The following is a 19106-nucleotide window of genomic DNA, read 5'->3' as shown; positions in this document are numbered from 1 at the left end:
TCAGGGTGTCCTCTGCAAGAGGAGGAAGGGACAGCGGCCCTTCGGTAGGACGAGGGGAGATGGGATTTAGGGCCAACGCAGAGGCCGGGTCAAACCTTGTGGTCCCCCCACCGTCCTGCCTGGGGAACAGCCACAGACACGATGCTTTTCTTCCTCTGAACCAGTGTGGGTGCCTCACTCCTACAGGGTCCTCCAGAGGGGACGGCCACTCCTGCCCTCGGTGCCAGTGACCTCTGCACAGACGGTTTTTATTATCACCTATTGTACAACAAGTCCAACTCTGCAGAAACATACATGTAAACATTTGCCGTCTTGTCGGGACAGGTCTGGTTGTTGGTGACGTCATTTTAAGAAACAGCAGGCGCGGCTCCATCTCCGGGACCCAAGTGTTTTTATGGAAGAACAGTCTAAACCGAGGACTCGTGCTCCTGGTTTGCAGCACTTAGGAGGATGGCTGGCGTTTTGAAGAGTGTTGTTTTTTTGTTGTGGTGGTTGTTTGGATGTTTTAGAAACCCATTTAAGAAAGAAATACAATGTCAGAAAAACGGCAGAGCTGGCTACATCTTTGGATTACTGGACTCCAGGACGCCCAAGCCAAACCTTTCAAACCGGGGTACAACTTTGTTGCTGTTAATACTGCAAAGAGGAACAAAAACAAGAGTTATAGCCCCACTGGTCTTGATCAGAATTTGGGCAGCATTAGCTAATGAGTGGGCCAGTTCCAGAAGCTCAGCAGAGGACCCAGCCCCACCAAGAAGTGGGAATGATGATACAGGCCAACAGCCTTGGCAGAGCTGCTCCTGGTCCCACCTGGCCGGGGGTTAAGCCTCGGCTGCACTCCCTCCTGGAGGGCAGGGGTCTGTTCGTCTTGGAACCCCCAGCACCCCGCACGCCCAGTAACCGCTGTGGGCTCATTCTCACTGGCAGCCGGGAAAGCTCTTGCTCTGAGTGGAACTGGGAGGGAAGAGAAACCCAGCCACCAGTACTAAGAGTGGCACTGCAGTCTCCTTCCAGAAACAGTCCCCAAATGCTGGGGTGCGTCAGGGCCATCTGGGAAGCAGGCTGAGATGCGGGTTCTCAGCATCTGCCTCCAGACACCCGGATTCAGGTCTTGGGGAGACCCAGGAATCTGCGTTTGGTAAGCAGTGGAGGACCTGTGGGTGACCTGTCAGCCACACTCTTGCCGAATGCTGGCTCGGGGTCTGGTACTTTCCATCTGCACTGGGCAGATGGAAGGGGAGTAATGCTGCAGTGGGGAGAGGGCAGAAACATTTCCACTAGTGAAACTGTTTGGAGACAGGTCCCACCCCCTTGCTTCAGGACAGCTTTCCCCGGTGTGTGGCCGAAGACACAGCCCTTCTGAGCTGGTGTCTTTCACGGCAACAGAACCTGTGGTGTCACAACCCTAGCCCTCCAGAGGGGACCACCCGGCAGCTCTGAAATCATTCCACTCCGTGTTGGACAAGATCCCCGCGGGTTAAAAGCCAAGCAAAACCCCGACCCCTGTCCTGCGGACACACCCCACAGGGGGCCGGTGTGCTGGGGGACCAGGGAGAGGGGGGATCTCTCTCACTGAACTGTTAGTAGGGAGACAGGGCCACCCCACAGAAGAAGCGCTAGAGAGAGATGAAGTTGAGTCCAGGAAGGCGGTTCTGGGGGTGCTGTTAGGGGGACCCTCCACGGAGAGCAGTTACTCAGGCACACGCAGGCCGCGGAGCGGGGCGAGGGCCAGTTTTAACAAACAAAGCAAAAGAAGAAGTCTCAGCAGAGAAGGCCAGAGTGGCAGCGACCGCATCCCCTGGGTTAGTGCCCGCATTGCTGTTTGAGCTCGAGTAGAAGTCACGGTGCCGAGCGTGGATTAGGAGGAAGAAAGCCCCGGTACATGCAAGGCAGACCGGCCTACAACCTACAGAAGGAAAGAGAAGAGGGGAGAGCAGCGTCAGAACCCGAGCCCTCGGGGAGGGGGCAGGGGAGCGGCCAAGGCCTGGCCAGGGCACAGGGCAGGGACCCCTCTTTCCCTGCAGACAGAGAAAGGGACATCCCCACTCCATTCCAGGCTTTGGCAGCAGAGCAAGCTTGGAAGGGAGCCTGGCACAAAGAGTCTCCCCCAAGCTCGCCCCTGGGACATGGCCACAGAATTCTGTACAGAGGTCGACCAGCAGGCCCACTGTCCCTCAGCCCCTGACCATCAAAATCGACGTCTCGGAGTTTACTATTTCTGCTCCCTGCATTCTCTTCTTTAAAGTCTGGCCAGAGGGGATCCTGGGGACTCAGACCAGTGATCTGAGTTCTCTCCCCACCACGGATAAGCCATCGTCTGCCAGTGTGTGGACAGAGGCCCTGCCACATGCCGTGGCTCTGCTCTCAGCCCAGTGAGAGAAACATGAGCTTGCAGGGCCCTTGCCGGTGGCCATGTGAGCTGCCAGAGTTTCACTTTCGTTTATGGGGATACAACATGCCAAGAAGGGGAAGCTGGATGCAGAGACAGAACAGGAGGCAGGAGGTGCAAAGGGTTAACCGCCAACAGGCAGAGAATCAGGGAAACAGCAGAAGACACACTATTCCTCCAGGACTGGACAGTTGTTCTTAAAGTCAGGGTGACCGTAACGTCCTTTCCCGTAGTAGCGGCTCCGCCAGCGCCTGGGAGCACCCGCAACCATTTTGCCAGGCGTGGGAGGAGCGCGGTCCGGCAGGTGATGGAGGTGGGCACCCAGTGTGGACGGGTGGAGGAAGGGCCACAGGAATCAGGGTGGCGGGAGAGGGGGAGACGACAGGACAGGCCAGCGGATCCGCCACCGCCCCCCCCCCCCGAAAATAAAAAAAAAAAAAGCAACAAGACCAATGGAAAAGAAAAGAGAAAATGAGAATTAGAGGCTTGAGTGTGTAGAAGTAAAAATCATGAACAGGAAGCTTTGATACAGACTCACTGAGGTATGCTGGCATTCCTTCCTAGAAGGGGCTAAAACGGATCACTTTGGGCAGGAAACAACCCCCATTTCTGACTCAGTGTCCCACATGTGGAATGGGAAGGTGGGGCTCTGGGGCCCTATCGGGAATCCGGAATCATCTTCTCCTGAATACCCGCACCACTCCTCAGCCCCTACTCCATGCCCCGTCCCCAGTGCAGCCTTCGCTGTTGTGGAGGAGTAAACCAGGGCCTGGTGTCCTAAACGAGTTGCCCAAGGTCTGACAAACCAGATCCTTGAACTTCTTGAGAGTCCAGGAGATGCCCGCGCTCCCACCCAAAACCCAGCTCCCATGACCCCTCTCTTCTGGAGACCCTTCCTCCAGCTGCCCGGTGGGCAGTGTGCCCACAGAAGCCGAGTCTCTGCCTGGCACTCAGCATATTGCCATCAGCCCCTCCTTCATCCCCATCACCCACCGAATACTCATTGAGCAATTACTACATCCTGGGAGTGTGCCTAGAGCTGAGAATACAGAGGTGATAAGGCAGCGTCCTGCTCCGAGGGCTTACGGTGTACGTCTGCTTGTCTGTATCCTAATTAAACTATCAACTCCGTGCCGGTGGAGGCCCGGCCCCGGCCTGTCGCCTCAGGTGTGGCACAGCTGTCAGCAACGGTTGGGTAAAACCCACACCTCTGATGGCAACACCTGTTACCCCCTATTTGTATTAGACTCTGACCCATCTTAAGTGCAAAATACTGAATCTAATCTCACATTATAAGGTACAGCATTCCCTCACCCCAAATCGTCATTCCTCAGACTGTCCCTCCAACTGGCCTAAGTTGCCAACTTTGCTGTGTTTCTTCAAGCTCTCCTCCTTGCACCCTCTGCTGGGCTGACCCAGCCCGGGCCTCTCCTCACCTGCGGCTCGACGCCTGGTCTGGTTTACTTTCAAAACGAGCTGGCAAACTAGGTGTAAGTCAAATCTGGCTACAAAAAAAGTTGTGACCATTTTAGAGCTGTCAAAAAAAATAAAAAACCAAAACAAAGAACGTGTGACAGAGACCATATGACCTGCAAGCCTAAAATACTTACTATCTGGCTCTTTCTAGAACAAGAGGAGTGCCACTGCCACCACACACTTGGGCAGGTGTGAGATCCGGGTGCAGCTTCTCCGGGGGCTACGCTGGGTGTAGGGGTTAGACAGGCTCTCGCCCCCTGCCACTGGCCGACTCCCACCAAGAGAAGCCCCACTTTATCTGTTCTATGTCCTGGGCCTGTGGGAGACGACACTTCTAGAAAGTGCCTTACACCTTAAAGTTCAAAGCCATGCATCTTGTCCAGGAGGCCAGCCACGTGTGACCTGCCTCTTGTTTCTGTACGATCCACAAACTAAGAATGTTTTTTACCTTTCTAAATGACTGGGGAGGGGGGGAATCAAAAGAAGACAATTTCATGACCTGTGAAAATTACATGAAATTCAAGTTTCAGCATCCATAAGTAATGTTTTACTAGAACCAGCCAGCCCGCCCGCAAGTTTGTGGGTCTGTGGCTGCTCCTGAACCAAAGAGCAGAGCTGGGTCGTCGTGACAGAGACTGTACGTGGTGGTGTCGTCGCTTTGCACGCTGCTGGGCACCCTGCAAATCCCAGTGACAAGGAGCCGTCACTCGAGGTTCCCTCTCGGCCTGCAAAGCTAAACTATTTCCCACGTGGCCCTTGACAAGTTTGCCCACGCTCCCACTCTATAAAGCTGTGGAAGCTGAGGCTGGGAGCAAGGAAGGACTTGCCCAGATTCCCGCAGAGGCAGGGCAGAGGTCTGTTTTTGAGTGTTCTGGAAGAGAGAGCCAGAGGGACAAAGAAAAAAGGGAATGAGGCAGAACTCAGAAGAGAGGAGTGGAGACCACCCCAGCACGGAGGGCTGCAAAGGATTATGTGATTACACAGAAAGGAGACGGGCTCCCAGTGTCAAAGCAGCACATAAACCCGGGCGGTGCGGTCCCTGTGACAGGTGGCTAATCTGGGGGCTAGAAAGCTCTGTGCCATTTTAAGCAACAGCTGCTCGGCTGGTTTTGGTGAAGCTCTGTCTGGCCCCCTCCCAGGCAGAACCTTCTTTTTTTTTTTTTTTAACCTTTTAACCCAGAAAATTTATTTATTTTTTTAAATTAATTTTTATTGGAGTATAGTTGCTTTACAACGTGGTGTTAGTTTCTACTGCACAGCAAAATGAATCAGCTGTTATGAACCCAGGCTAACGCGGGGCTGTGCAGCAGGCAGAACCTTCTTGTCAGGGCCTAGCCTGGGCCCAGCGTCAGCACTGGGCTGGTAACAGTGATGTGGTTTCCACGGAGGAGAACGGGAGACACTGGCCTATGAAAGAGTCTCCTAAATAAACGTGATGAGCGGAACGCCGACATCCCTTGGGCGAGGGGACCAGTGACCTCTGGCTAACCAGCTCTGGGGGTTCCCTGGATCAAAGGCTCGGGCAGACAGAGCAGACAGTGCCCTCCGAGACGCCTGGCTGCAGGTTCGGCTCCGAGGGGTACTTACTCGGCAGACTTCCAGAAGTGCCCGGGGTGCGAGAGCCTCCGGTTCAGCTTGGGCAGCTTCTCCAGCATGTCCATCAGCAGCGGGAAGCTGGGCCTCTCCTGCAGGTCGAAGGCCCAGCAGGTGGACAGGATCTCCTGCAAAGCGAGCCGGCATTGGAGGACGTGAGAGCTGGCGGGGAGCGAGCGGGGCGCGGCCGGGGCACTCTGCCCAGGGTCCCTTCCGTGTTCCCGAGCGCCCCCCGGCTGGTGGTCGCCTCACTCTCCTGCCGACACTGAGGTGACTGGCCATGGCTGGAGCGGGGCCGCGAAATAACTGAATTTGAGAAGAGCTCTCACACTTCCAGTTAAAATGAAGGGCATGGGCCTCCCTCCTCTCCTTCCTTCCTCGACCTCCCCGGAATAACAGTTACAAAGACGAATGAAAGGTCATAGGAAAGAGATCAGAAACGGGGTCACGGATGTTTGGAATGGAAAGCGGAAGGCAGCGTGTTGACAGGTGAAACTCAAGATGCTTGGAAGGTGTGCAGGGCTGGCCAGGCTGCGATGGAGGAGGAGCCTGGGGGCGTCACAGGAATGGAGGCTGCGAGGGTCAAGAAGGACTGAGTACAGGGCAGCAGTGAGAGTCGACGGAACAGCTGTCCTGACAGCCCCGAGTCGGGGCAAAGCCCTCCTCGCTCTGGCCTTCTGCTGCCTACTCTCCGGATCCACGTGTGCACACAGCACACCCCTCGGCCTTTCGATTCAGAAGACAGGCCTGCACGCACGACCAGACAGAAGGTGCTCATGCAACAGGGCAGATGGTGACCCCGCCGGGAAACTCACAGCCTACTTAGTGCTTCACCTGGATGAGTGCCGGTGGTCCCCCCAGACGTTTCCAATGCTATGCTGCCCAGGTACCTACTGGGGCTACTCATCAACATCCTGGCTGGCATCTGTCTGCTCCAGGCCTATCTGACTCATGAGCACGTGGTAAACACTGACGGCGCTGAGAACACCGCCCCCCCCGGGCTCGTTCATGTATCACTGTGCCAGGCGGGGGAACTTACAGACTGCAACGCAGAGACACCATTAATGATATTCAGGCATGTGAGGGCAGCGACCGTATTATGATTCGGCATCTTGAAAACAGATCTGCTGTGGAAACCTTGATTTGTTCTCGAACGGTCGAGAACAACATTAAGGAGAAAGATCTGACACGACAACGACCCTACTGTTTGTACTTTATGCAGTGAAATTTGTTATTATCTTCTTTCTAGTAAGTAACATACAGGCTTTATTAGCTTATCTCGTAGTTCAATCAAAACCATTATCTTTATTTCCTTCCTGTCCTTTTTTTTTTTTCAAGATAATTTTCCTTTTTAAAGGTTAGCAGTGGGGTGGTGAAAGAGGCAGCAAAGAGGCCTGCCTGCCACCCATCCGCCTCTGGGTCCCACGTCTCAGGGGAGTGAAGGAAGGACAGCCAGCCGCCTGCCCTCTACCCCGCCTTCCTCTCCCAGTGCAGGGGCTTGGGGGGCTACTTACGGTGACTTCCTTCCCCAGGCTGACGGAGGCCAGGACTCGCTTCATTCCCTCTCCGCTTCCAATCTGCCAGATCAGGGCCTCCGCAGCTTGGTTCTTCAAGGGCCAGTCTCTGGCTTGCAGCTCATACCAAACGGTCCTGTGGAGACCACCCACCCACGTGGCCTGAGCTCCCTGGCGGCACGGCTCAGCTCAGCTCAGCTCACACCCCGGAGGTGCCTGCTGCCCTGATGCCGGAAGCCCGGCAGGAGGACCCAGCATCCCCCTCCTGCCTTCCTCACCCACCAGGCTTCCGGGAACGCCTTGACTCCTCCCGGGGCCCTGCGCTCCCACTGTGGCAGGAGGTCTCAGACGGCACGGGCTCTGGACAGAGATCCCGGTATAACCGTTCAACCTCCGTAGGGTAGCTGCCCATGGCCAAGGTTGTCTGAGGAGTGACAGGAATGCCCAGCCCTGGGCCTGGCACACGCAGGTGCTCAGGAAATGATAGTTAAAGGTCAGGCCAGGAAGAGACCACCCGCGAGGGAAGGATCCCCCGAGAGATTACGGGATGAGGCCGTCACTCAGACCCTCCAAGTCCCCTTGCGCTTCTCGACTTACCTGGATGGGACCTTCTCCGTTAGACACACCCTGTCCAACCTGGCGGCCACGTGGGGCTACTGAGTAACCGAAATGTGGGGAGGGGAACTGAGGTGTAAAACACACACCAGCTTTTGAAAGCTTTGTGGGGTAAAATTTTAATTTCTTATTTTGATTACACGTTGAAATGATAATATTTTGGCTATACTGAGTTAAATATCTATTGAAACTGATTTCACCGGTTTCTTTTTTTTTTTTTTGGCCGTGCCACACTGCATGCAGGATCTTAGTTCCCTGACCAGGGATCGAACCAGGCCCCCTGCAGTGGAAGCGCGGAGTCCTAACCACTGGACCGCCAGGGAATTCCCTCTTTTTCTTTTTTAATGTGGCTAAGAGAAGACGTTACACATCTGGCTCATATTATGTTTCTATATTTCTATGTTTCTATCGGTCAGCACCCCAGCTCTTTGTGGGGCACAGCTGGCAGGACTCCCTGTTCTCTCAGAGGGACAGTCCTTGATTAGCTCTGGTGAGTGTCCTCATGGGGCAACAGGTGGGAATGACACCCAGAGTTAAGCATTCTATACAATTAGCTAATTTAGTCCTCATTTAACAGCTCTACCAGGGAGGTACTTTATTCTTCCCATTTTACAGGTGGGGGAAACAGAAGGTCAAGGACGTGGTCACTGGCCCAAACAAGTGGCTGATCCAGACTCAAAGCACACCTCCCCCTGCCCCCCGTGGCCAGTAGGACCCTCTCTTTGAGCCCACTTGGCCTCAGAGCCCCAGGCGGAGGGATGCCAGGGGCCTCCTCACCCAAATGCATAGACGTCAGCCGCTTTGGAGAAGGGCAGCTGGTCCTCGTCCTTCCCGGGGGTCATCTCCCTCACAATCTCGGGGGCCAGGTAGCACAGCCAGTCATGTGACAGCTTCAGCTGGTTCTCACGCCTGGAGGCCAAGAAACCAGGGCAAGGACATGGCCTTCAGTCAGCAGCAAAGAGGCCCGCAGGGCAAACATCTGCCCCAGGGCTGGCACACCACCCACCATGGCCCAGAAAAGCAGCACGCCATCATGCACTTGCTAAGGCACCTGCGCTTTGGGGGAATGTTACAGAGGAGTGATAACCAGGCTTTTCCAGAAAAGCAGGCCAAGAACAGGCATCGGCAGCGAGTTGCACTTGAGGGTGCTGATTCTCTGCCCTGGGAGTGTGGAGGGCATCTCCAAGCAGGAGATCAGATCTGCCTGTGGGCCTGACAACCTGGCCTGGGGCTGGCTCTCCAGCCCGGCTTCCGCTCTCCCTCCTGGGGGTCCAGATGCTTGGGAAGGAGCCTTTCTCCCCATCCCCACCCCTGCTTCAAGATTTGTGGAACTAGAGCCTGACGCTCTTCCTCACAATGGGGACGTGAACCCCGGTCCCCTGCCCGAGTCGGTGAGCATACAGGGAAAATGTGAGTGAGGGGACCCAACCACCACGGGGGCCAGCCTGAGAATTCAGCACTACGAGTGACCTAAGTGTCACCCAAACCTGATTCTGGACCAGAAACACAAGAGCAGGACCAGAGCAGACCTGGCCTTTCCTGCAGGGAGGGCTGCCCCTCAGTAACAGACAGCGAGTGCCCAGACCTCGGCTGGACCTCAGGCCCACCAGCACCGCCCAGTTCCTCCCTAGTCTGTCCAGATGCCCAAGGCCAACTGACCGTCCCTCTCGGACCACGCCCGAGATCCCGAACAGCCCGAAGTCTGTGATGACCACTTTGCCATTGTCGTAGAAGACATTCTTGGATTTGAGATCTTTGTGCACGATGCCCTTGGCGTGGAGATATCCCATTCCCTGGAAGACAGCGAGCCTCACGTCAGGGGCGGAGGGAAGATGAATGACGAATGACTTAGCTCCTACTCTGGGCCGGGCCCTGAGCGGGACGCCCTACCCCACTCCCCTCATTTCATCTTCACAACCCTGTGCAGTGTAACTGTCTCCTTTTTACAGAGGAGGAAAGCCAGCCTCAGAGATGGGAAGTCACCTGCCCCAGGCCACACCGCAGTTAAGCAGCATTGCTGAGATCTGCTGCCAGGCCAGTCTGCGCTCCTGCTGTGTCAGCGCGCTGCCCAACATCCACCTTATACTCAGATGAGGTGTGGAAAGGGTGATGGGTGAGGGGCTGGGGGTCAGGAAGTACACAAAGGTTCACTGTGACGCTACTCTCCGTGTTAAGTCATAAAAGACCCGAGTGATCTGGGGTCTCTCTCAGGCTTTGCTGGCCTCTCCCCTCAGGCTGGGCAAGGGCTAGGGTTGGGGAACAGAGAGGAATTCCCACAGAGGGAGCCCCTGAGCTCAGGCGGTCCCACTGTCTGTGCTGTGATAGAAGTCCTGGACTAAGACTGAAATCCAGCCCAGATTCTAATTCACTGTGGGGCCTTGGACTCGACTTCGAAGCCTCAGTTTCCTCAACCTGCCAAGTGACAGGTCAGGGCTGGGTGATTTCTAACCAACGCTCTATTTGGACTGAACACTGCCAGGTGCATGGGATGTGGGTGACCTGATGCAGGCATGATCTCATCCAAGGCCAAACTCAGGACTCCCAGGTACCCTGATGCTCTTGGGAAAGGGGGGCAGGGAGGGAGAAGGGGGGAGCTGTACAAGACACGTGACTGAAATGGGCATCCCTGCCGGGTCAGAAAGAGGCACGTGTAAACCCATCTCCCAATCTCCCACATCAAGGGTGCTTCATACGTGAGAACTCCGCCTGACTTTAAAGGTATCTTGGGGTGAGGAGGGGAGAGGTAAACAGCAAGCCACATTTAGGAAATAGAAGAATGAGCTGTGAGGCAGAAGCAGACAGAACTCAGCCGAGCCCAGAGCTCAGACCAAGTGGGGCTCGAGCGCGTCAGAGAAGAATGTACACAAGGCAGGTGCTCTCCTGCAAGAGATGGGAGGGCTCGGGGTCCACTGTGGCCACTTCCCCCAGGCCTGCTGAGAGCTGTCATCCTGCAACGGAAGCAGGGAGTTCCAGGAAAGAGTGACTTGCTCTTTCCCAAAATGCCATCCTGAATGTAAAACGATCCTTCTTAAAATGTCTGCCCATTTCCCAAACCAAACCAAGGCACAGCCTTCCCCAGTGACCAGAGAGAGCCAAGACCCCATCTTGGGTTGAACAGGGACCAGCTGTGTGACTGAGGATAAGTGCCTGTACCTCTCTGAGCCTTGTTTATAAAATAGGTGTCACAGCCTCAAATGGCCAGAGACAAGATAGAAAGTGCCCGGGTCTGGAACACAAACCCTCCTTCCTTCCCATAATTTCACAATGCCTCTAGAGTGGCCCCCAAGCCCTCTAACCAAAGGTCAAGCCCCTGTTATTATATTTTGAGCCTCAAAATATCAGAGATGAGTACAAAAGGAAGTGGCTTAGAAGTTCTCAGAAGAAGGGGGATGGGGAAAATAAATAAGCCAGCAGAGAGGAAGCTTCCGGCTCTGCAGCTCCAAAACCTTTGAACTTTTCTCTTCTACCCTGGAATCTTCCAGATGGTTCATTCAACCTAACTCAGCAACCAGACTCCCACAGTGTCCTGACGATAAGGAGAGAGAACAGTCTTGGGGGAGGAGGGCAGAGTCCGGCAGAGTGTGGAGCAGGGCCCAGCAGGTTTGGGGCCAACATAGAGTAGGTATGACACTCTGCAGCTCCCTCCAACTTCTCTGCAATGAGACAGACTACAAATGAAGGCGTAAGTGTGATATTTGTGTTTTGGGGGCTGCAAAAGTTTAATGCATTAGTTTAGCCACATGGAAATGTCACGTGGAAATCTTGGTGTTCATAAACGTCACTGAGATTTTTATCTTTTCCTTTCCAACAACACACACACACACACACACACACACACACACACACAATGGATGTAAGGAGGGAGGGAGAAAAAAGAAAAGAAGGCAAGACTAACAACAGGAAAGGGACAAAAACTTGGTGGGAGCTGGAAAGAGAAAGCTTTTCCACAAAAACAAGAACCAGGAAAGAGGAAGCCCTATCCAGCACTAATCTAGTTTTTCTCTGGGCCTGTCTGTTGCTAAATAAAGCAACAAATAAGCTTTTCTTTCATTTTTGTTTAATTACTTTAAAAAGATGAAAGGAGGGGCTTCCCTGGTGGCGCAGTGGTTGAGAGTCCGCCTGCCAATGCAGGGGACACGGGTTCGAGCCCTGGTCCTGGAAGATCCCACATGCCGCGGAGCAACTAAGCTTGTGCGCCACAACTACTGAGCCTGCGCTCTAGAGCCCATGAGCCACAACTACTGAGCCCACGTGCCACAACTACCGAAGCCCGCACTCCTAGAGCCCGTGCTCTGCAACAAGAGAAGCCACCGCAATGAGAAGCCCGTGCACTGCAACGAAGAGTAGCCCCCGCTCGCCGCAACTAGAGAAAGCCCGTGTGCAGCAATGAAGCCCCAACGCAGCCAAAAATTAATTAATTAATTAAAAAAAAAAAAAAAAAAGGCTGCCTGAGTTGAGCCTGAAGGCCTGTCCTCATGAAACTTGGATTTGGAAACTTTAAGGCAGAACCCCTGTCCCAAACCTTAATCAATTCTAACAGACTCTCACCAAGCGCTGGCCCTGGACCCAACGCTCTCTCCATGGATTATCCCAGTTTACCTTTGCACCAATCCAATGAAGGAGGCGACACTGGCATCTCCATTTCACAGGGGAGGAAGCCAAGGCTCAGAGAGGCTAATCGACCTGCCCGAAGTCACACAGCTGGTGTGACCAAGATTCAAACTCAAGCCATCTGTCTTTAAAACCCACCGAGTTTCTCCAGGGTGTCCAGCTCCCAGCAGACAAGACAGGGACAGAGGGAAGGAGATGGGGGTCCCACCCTTGAGGCGCCCCACCTAAAGGGAAAGACAGAGCAGCCACCACCACTACCCTGACATGGTCAGACAGACTGGGGGACAGCCAGGAACTCTGGAGCCAGCTGGATGCCCCTTCACCTTAATGATCTCCTGGGCGATCTGCCTGGTCTTGTTGATGTCCACAGATGTCTTGGGGTCCCTCACAAACGAGTGCAACGTCCGTCCCTTGCAGAAGCTGTGAGGAGTGGTGGGTCAGGCAGAGATCTGGGGCCTGTGCAGCCCAACCCAAGCCCCTCTGGAGCCGGGGAGAAGCAGGGGCAGGGCTGTGCCCACCGGCCTCGGGAGGGCTCTCTCCGTCCCCTAGACCCTGGGTGCCCGAATCCTTGTTCTTAACCAGCCTGATGCCCATTCCTGCTGGGGCCTGGCCTGAGTGGGCAAGAACACCGGCTCCCCGAGGCCTAGGGCCTGCCCACCATAGAACAGGAAACTCAGTTCACCAAGCCTCCTGGCAATTCAGAGCAGCCCACCTTTGTGGAAGTTCGAGGCGGGAACACGCACACGCAAACTCAGCAGCCAGGGAAGAATCTGGCCTTTTCAGGCTATTACCAGGCAGCATCAGGGCTCCGGGCTCACCGTAATGATTTTCATGATCGTGTTATTTTCTGATCACAGGGATTTTATTACAATGCAGAGTGTGCAGGAGGGCAGGGGTGGCTGTCAGGCATGTCAGAGTGATTATTAGATAAGGGGCTTGTATGTCGTGGTCCCCACCCGTACCGACTCCTAAAACCCGGAGTGAGGAAGGACCCAGACAGAATGTGTAGCTTCATTCCCCTGCTCCAGGGAGAAGCTGACTTAAGCCATCTGAGGAAGGGGCTAGTTTTTAGGAATCATCTCCAAGGAGATAAGATTCTTGGACCCTCAAGGTCTGGAATATCGGCTGATGGTTGCTTCTCCGTGTTCCAGTCCCCTCAGCAGATTCTAAAACACGTTAACTTTTTTGTTAATGTTCTTTTATTCTTTTGCTATATGTGTTCCCTTTAAGGAGACTCAGATCTCTCATGGGACCGGGTGGATGAGAGAGAGATGGGAGGATGAATGACGGACGGCACTGAGGCTGGGATCCGGGGGATGCTGGGCTGGTGTAACCACAGCAAGGCTCCCTGAAGCATCATGGTGTCATGCTTGGGCTGGAATTTTGTCCCCACCCCACCAGGTCCACGTGGTGACCTGATGATCTCACACTGCTCGGGAGTTCTAGTGGGTAGTTACTTATATCTCTGATATGCAAGCAAGATGGAAATCATTTTTTACTTAGTAAATAAATACAGTTTGTTTGAGGAGAAGGTGTTTTTTCAAAGCACAGGGTCCAACTATAGAGAATGTCATCAGACTATTAATGAGGATTCTTTTGGCTGATGGGATTAAAGTGGTTTTTAGTCTTTTTCTTGACACCACGTATATTCCAAAGATTCGTCACTAACCTCATATTGCTTTTCCTGATTTTAGAAGTAAAGACCCAACAACAACTTTTTCAATGCCATGGGCAAAAATGTTTCAGTTTCACACCCCTCTGGTGCTCGGGGTGGGGGGGGAATGGTCACTCATCCACTGATGGTGGGAGGGGAAACTGGTGGACACTTTCTGGAGTAGAAACGGACAACGTACATCAAAACGTGACATACGTGCACTCTGACCCAGCCCCGCACACATACTGCCAGAAGTTCACCAAGATATGGAAACAGAGATGTTCATGATGACAAAGTGTCCAGCAAAAGAGGGCTGGTTAAATAAATTAGGGGAGGACCAGCGATCGGGTTCCAGAGAGAACCCAGAGCCCAGCTGTGGGACTCGACCCAATTCCACTCCACTTTCAGTGACACCATATTGGTAACTTGAAATCAACTGTGGTGAGTGTTTACACCACAGGAATTGACAGATGCCAGGTATCAATACTAGAGCTTCCCTCGCCACCACCCAAGAGCTGGTTGTTAAACATCTACCAGCACACCACTGGAGGTTCTGCTACGTGACGTGGCGGGAACACCGTGCAGGTATTAAGAAGATCAGAGCAGACCTCAGACCTGCACTCCAGTGAAGAAGGCAAGGTAACCAGTAGGCTCTTTGGTGTGTATTTTTACAAACACATAAATAGTTACAAATCAAATAGATAAATAGTTTAAAAACATGAGTGTATACAAATTTTTTTATTTTAACGGAAGGCGTGATAAGGAACTGTTTACAGTACCCACCTTTGGGGAGAAGCACCCGGGTGGGGTGGGAAGAGGCTGGTTTTCACTTTATACTTTTCTGGAGCATTTGAATTTTCTCTCTCCTTAGGTACTGTTTTACTGATTTATTTATTTAATGTCAATGGGGTTATACGATGGAGAAATTACACCTCAGTTTTGGTTTTCTTCTCTGTACCTCTCTGAATGAAAACTTCCATGCCCTCCGGGGTGTCCACACAAATAACAGGGCCCCCAGGGAAAGGGGAAGAGGAGGCGGCCACCCCAGGGAGAGTGGGACCGGGTTACCTGGTGATGATGGCCAGGTGCGGCGGGTTCATGCAGGCCCCCATGAAGAGCACCACGTTCTCGTGCCGCGTCTGCCGGTAGTTCATCACCTCCTTTTTGAACAGCTTCAGGTGGTCCTGGTTGTGGCCATCCATCTCCAGCAGGCGGATGGCCACCTCGCCGTGCCAGCGGCCGCGGTGCACCCGGCCCCAGCGGCCCTGCCCGATGGGCTCGCCCAGCTCCACCTGCTCGAAGGGGATGTCCCACTCCTGCAGGTACACGCTGGTCTGGCTGGCCTTGCGAGAGATGGGGCCTCGCCAGGGCCGGCGGGAGCTCGGCAAGTCATCCACCTCGTCCTCGTCGTCTTCCACCTCTGACTTGCCGGCCTCGGGCTCCTCAGCCTGGAAGGAGAGGAGGAGGGGATAGAGGGGGCGGGAGACCTGGGGGCAGGCGGGGAACAGAGGGGCCCGGGGTCAGGAAGCCTGGGCTCTAGCCGCAGCTCTGCGGGGCTCGCTGTGGATAGTGGGCAGGTCACTTCGCACCACACAGCCTCAACGTCCTAATCCACAGACTACGGCACTTGGCCCTTTTTCCCGCTAATGTTCCAAGACCCACCTATGAGTGACATCTAATCGCTGGGGAAGCGCATTAACATCCCCTGGCATGAAGAACTGGACCGCGTTCACCCTTTCTGGCTATGCTTTTGTTTAAACACACAGTTTCTGACTCTCCTCTGTACAGGAAAAAATCAGTCTGCTGTCTGCTCAGGATCTTTAAGCCACTGCACTGTTCGGTTGACACTGGTTCAAGGGTCAAGGTAGCAATTCTTGGCCCCAGCTAGAGTCAGAATCACCTGGGGATCTTTGATAAGTCCACACACCCGGCCCCACCCTGCACAGACAAAAGGAGAGCCTCCCGGGCTGGGGCCCAGGCCTCCTGGCTGGGGGTGAAAACCATGGGAATGAAGAGTTTACTTTAGCCTCAAAAAACGGAAAAGCAGAAGGAAGCTTGCTTCGTGGCATCCGTGATTGCTCTCCCTGCCATGTGCACTGTTCGAGTCTGCTGCGGCGGTTGGGCACCTGAGATGGCCCTCAACAGGGCCCGGTGCCCACATGCTCCCCAGACCCCTCCACGTGCTGAGCCGGGGAGAGAGGAGAGAGATGCACCGTCGACAGCTTGCGGGTCGCCATCACTCACCTCCACTTCGTGATCCTCCGACACATCTGCTTTTGGCTGGTTCTCAAGCCTAAGAGTGAAACAGCGTTTGTCAAAGAGACCCCGAGGCCGGGCCATTCTGCTCCCAGCTGGGCAGGGGACTCCCCATGTGAGGTCTGAGAAAGGGGCACCAGGCCTGGATCCTTACTTTGACCCACTTGGCCATGGGAAAGGCAGTCAGGATGCTGTGGAAACACACAGGAGGCCGAGGACCAGACCCCGTTTCCCTTCTCTGGCCTTGGCCTTCTCCAGACTTAATCTGAGGGTGGTAGGGGCCGACGGGTGGGCAGTGACCATCAAGGCCCTTTCGAATCTGACAACCAGTATGGGGTTCTGAGCACACGCACAGGACTTGGAATTCTACTTGAGAACTGGTTCTGTTGCTCCCTAAGCTGTGTGACTGGATGCAATTTCTTAACCTCTCTGAGCTGGCTTCCTCATCTGTATGTTGAGGATGACACCTACTTTACACCTGGCTGAGAACTATACAAAAAAATGTGAGACAAGTACTCAGCATGGCCTGACACAGAAAGGGCTCCACAAACAGGAGCCATATAATTAGGTTTCTCTAACGCTGAGTGCCCTTTGCCCGGCCTTCCTGGGTCACAAGACTGCTCCTGCCTCACAGACTGCCCCACCCAATGCTGACCGCACCAACAGGAGGCAACTAAAACCCTATGACTGAGTTCACTGGTTCACAGGGTGAATTAGCCCAAGCAGTGTCCCATCTGGCTGCCCAGGTACATGGCAGGGTCTCGAATGGGAGGCTCAGAGATTTAAAGGTGGAGGTGGGAGGCGGTCAGGGATCTGCGTCCAGCTTTAACAAGTCCCCAAGGAGGAGAACGCGCAGGGCTGCCTACCGGGAACTGTCCGCCTCGGCGAATGGGACTGTCGGAGGAAATGCCGAGATGTCTGGAGGAAACAGAAAACAAATATGAGGCATGAGACCCCCTTCCACTCCCCCGGAAGACACAGTGTTTGCAAAGCCAGCACCCGCAGGGCCGAGCGTGCTCCGCCAGCAGCCCCTCGCTGGGCTGCACATGTGCTCCAGGGCCACTTCCCCTGGGCTTTCCCTAAAGCAGAACGCGGACGCAGCCTCCACGGCCCTCGGCTTTGCCCACACAGCTCTGCCCTGGGAAGGGACTCCGGTGGGGGAGGAGGCTGAGACTTCTCAGTCACCACCATCGCCCCAGACAAGCAAGTGGTAAAAGCAACAGGGCTGCTCTTTCCCGGATGTGTGGGCCAGACCCTCCTCCTCGGCTCCGAGGCAGGGGCTGGTTTCAACACCCCTTGAGAGTGGGGAGACTCTCAGGCCAGCCGAGGCCAAAGGCCGGACTCGCAGGTGGCTCATTAGTGTCACCTGGTGCCTGGCACAGCCGCCGGGGACTGCTGGTGGGAAGCAGGGGCCCCATGCCCTCAGCTTCAGGGTTTGGGTGGCTGGTGGAGCAGCCTCTGGGCAGAGAGAAATGCACGGTCCACACGCCGGGGGCCCCAGGATTGGGCAGCTGGCACTGACCCCTGAGCCTGGGGCTTTCCCAGTTTCAGCACTGAAAGCCCCACGTCCAGGGAACACAGGACAGATGGTCACCCCAGTGTGGAGCCAACATGTTACAGGCCAAATGCCCTATGGCTGCTTCTGCTGCTGGCTTCTTTCTGTTCTCTCTGGTTCCTTCTAATCGCACTCGGGGAGGCTGGCAGCCCCAGGGCTGGGTGGGCCCCTTGTTCCCCTTTTTAGCAAAAGAAGAGGCTGGAGGTGGCAGTGGCTTGAACTAATCAGGGCCTCTCCCTGTCCTCTAGGACAAAGAGCCTCCCCATCAGCCAGCAAACCTCCCTCACCTCCCTCTGGGCTTTCTCCAAGACTACCCCTGTAGCTTTGTCAACATCTCGATCATACTTGGAGAGTCTGATAGAGGTCGTGGGCCTTCCTATCAGAGAAGTGCACACATGTACCCAACATCCTGTGTACAATTTCTGGGAAATCCTAGACCCGGAAGCCTCTTCTAAGGCTCTTCCAGACACCACTACACTGTGTCTGCAGACTGTCAAGGGCGGCCTGATGTTTCCACCCACCCAACGCTGCTCAAATGTTTCCACAGAAGATAAACACATGCACGGGGACGGGGGAACATGGGGAGGTGGGGGTCTGGGGAGAAACCGCACCCCAAGTTGGGCAGAGGCAAAATGTCTCTGAAGCTTCATACTTTTCCTTAAACATTAAGAGTGCATTTTGCATTCTGCTCCAAATATGTCCACATTTGTTTTAATAGAACTATATTTCCCTTCTCTCCCCCCTGACGTATCTTCAGAGCAAGATGGACCCTTCTGGAAGAAGAGCCACACGTTTTCCCCATGCTTTCAAGGGTGCTCCCCTGTACGTCACCCTAGAGCAGTAGCCAGGGAGGCTCTTGGAGGGGAACCACAGAAAAAATGGGTGTGAAGCCACAGAGCAGCTCAGGGAGCCTGGTCCTGACCCCGGCCAGCCTGTACAGCCTGCAAAACCACTGGGGTGGGCCTGTAAGAACTAACAGATGCTCCAGCCACTCCCCTAATGGAGCTGGGCTGGGGAACAGGAAAGCCTGGAATAACCAAAATACCAGGACTTCAAGACAGACCTGTTTAATCCAGGAAAAAAAAAAAATAAGCTACAGTCTTGGTCTAAAACACACAGAACCTTCATACCGCTGAATTCAGAATTCAAGTTGCAGATTATGTGTACTATTGCTTGTCACCTCCAGCTAGAGAAATAAGTACTAATTGTATAAATTCCTTAGGGGCAGGAATATGGTCAAATGCAAAGGTTGGCACACAGAAGGTGTACAAAACAATTTCTGTGAAAGGGAATCAATGAGAATGTCTTAGTGAAAGTTTTCTTCTTTAAACTTTCTGCACTGGAGGCATTTCCAACAATTGCCAGCAGATAGCGCTGTGTGACAAGGCTCTGGAAGGTGAGGCCCACCGAGTAAGTGAAGGCTGCAGACCTTCCCAAACTGGC

At 54.2% G+C, this 19106-nt stretch overlaps 1 protein-coding gene across 2 annotated transcripts in view; it reads right to left on the bottom strand.

Moving 5' to 3' along the window:
• Window positions 1–216: 216 nt before the first annotated feature.
• Window positions 217–19106, bottom strand: part of KSR1 (kinase suppressor of ras 1) — a 144937-nt gene continuing 126047 nt past the window's right edge. The window contains exons 12-21 of one of the 2 annotated variants that reach the window (XM_059908958.1): window positions 16975–17026; window positions 16097–16145; window positions 14921–15300; window positions 12522–12618; window positions 9247–9380; window positions 8365–8496; window positions 6973–7108; window positions 5453–5586; window positions 2560–2640; window positions 217–636 (exon numbers count right to left, since the gene is read on the bottom strand). In XM_059908958.1, the coding sequence (XP_059764941.1) occupies window positions 558–636; window positions 2560–2640; window positions 5453–5586; window positions 6973–7108; window positions 8365–8496; window positions 9247–9380; window positions 12522–12618; window positions 14921–15300; window positions 16097–16145; window positions 16975–17026 (1274 nt within the window). In that variant the 3' untranslated portion in view covers window positions 217–557. The remainder of the gene's footprint in view (window positions 637–2559; window positions 2641–5452; window positions 5587–6972; window positions 7109–8364; window positions 8497–9246; window positions 9381–12521; window positions 12619–14920; window positions 15301–16096; window positions 16146–16974; window positions 17027–19106) is intronic. The other variant, XM_059908959.1, reaches the window with a different exon arrangement.

Source organism: Balaenoptera ricei, chromosome 20, assembly GCF_028023285.1.
Source record: "Balaenoptera ricei isolate mBalRic1 chromosome 20, mBalRic1.hap2, whole genome shotgun sequence".
Taxonomy (NCBI): domain Eukaryota; kingdom Metazoa; phylum Chordata; class Mammalia; order Artiodactyla; family Balaenopteridae; genus Balaenoptera; species Balaenoptera ricei.
This window is presented reverse-complemented; position numbering and strand designations above follow the sequence as displayed.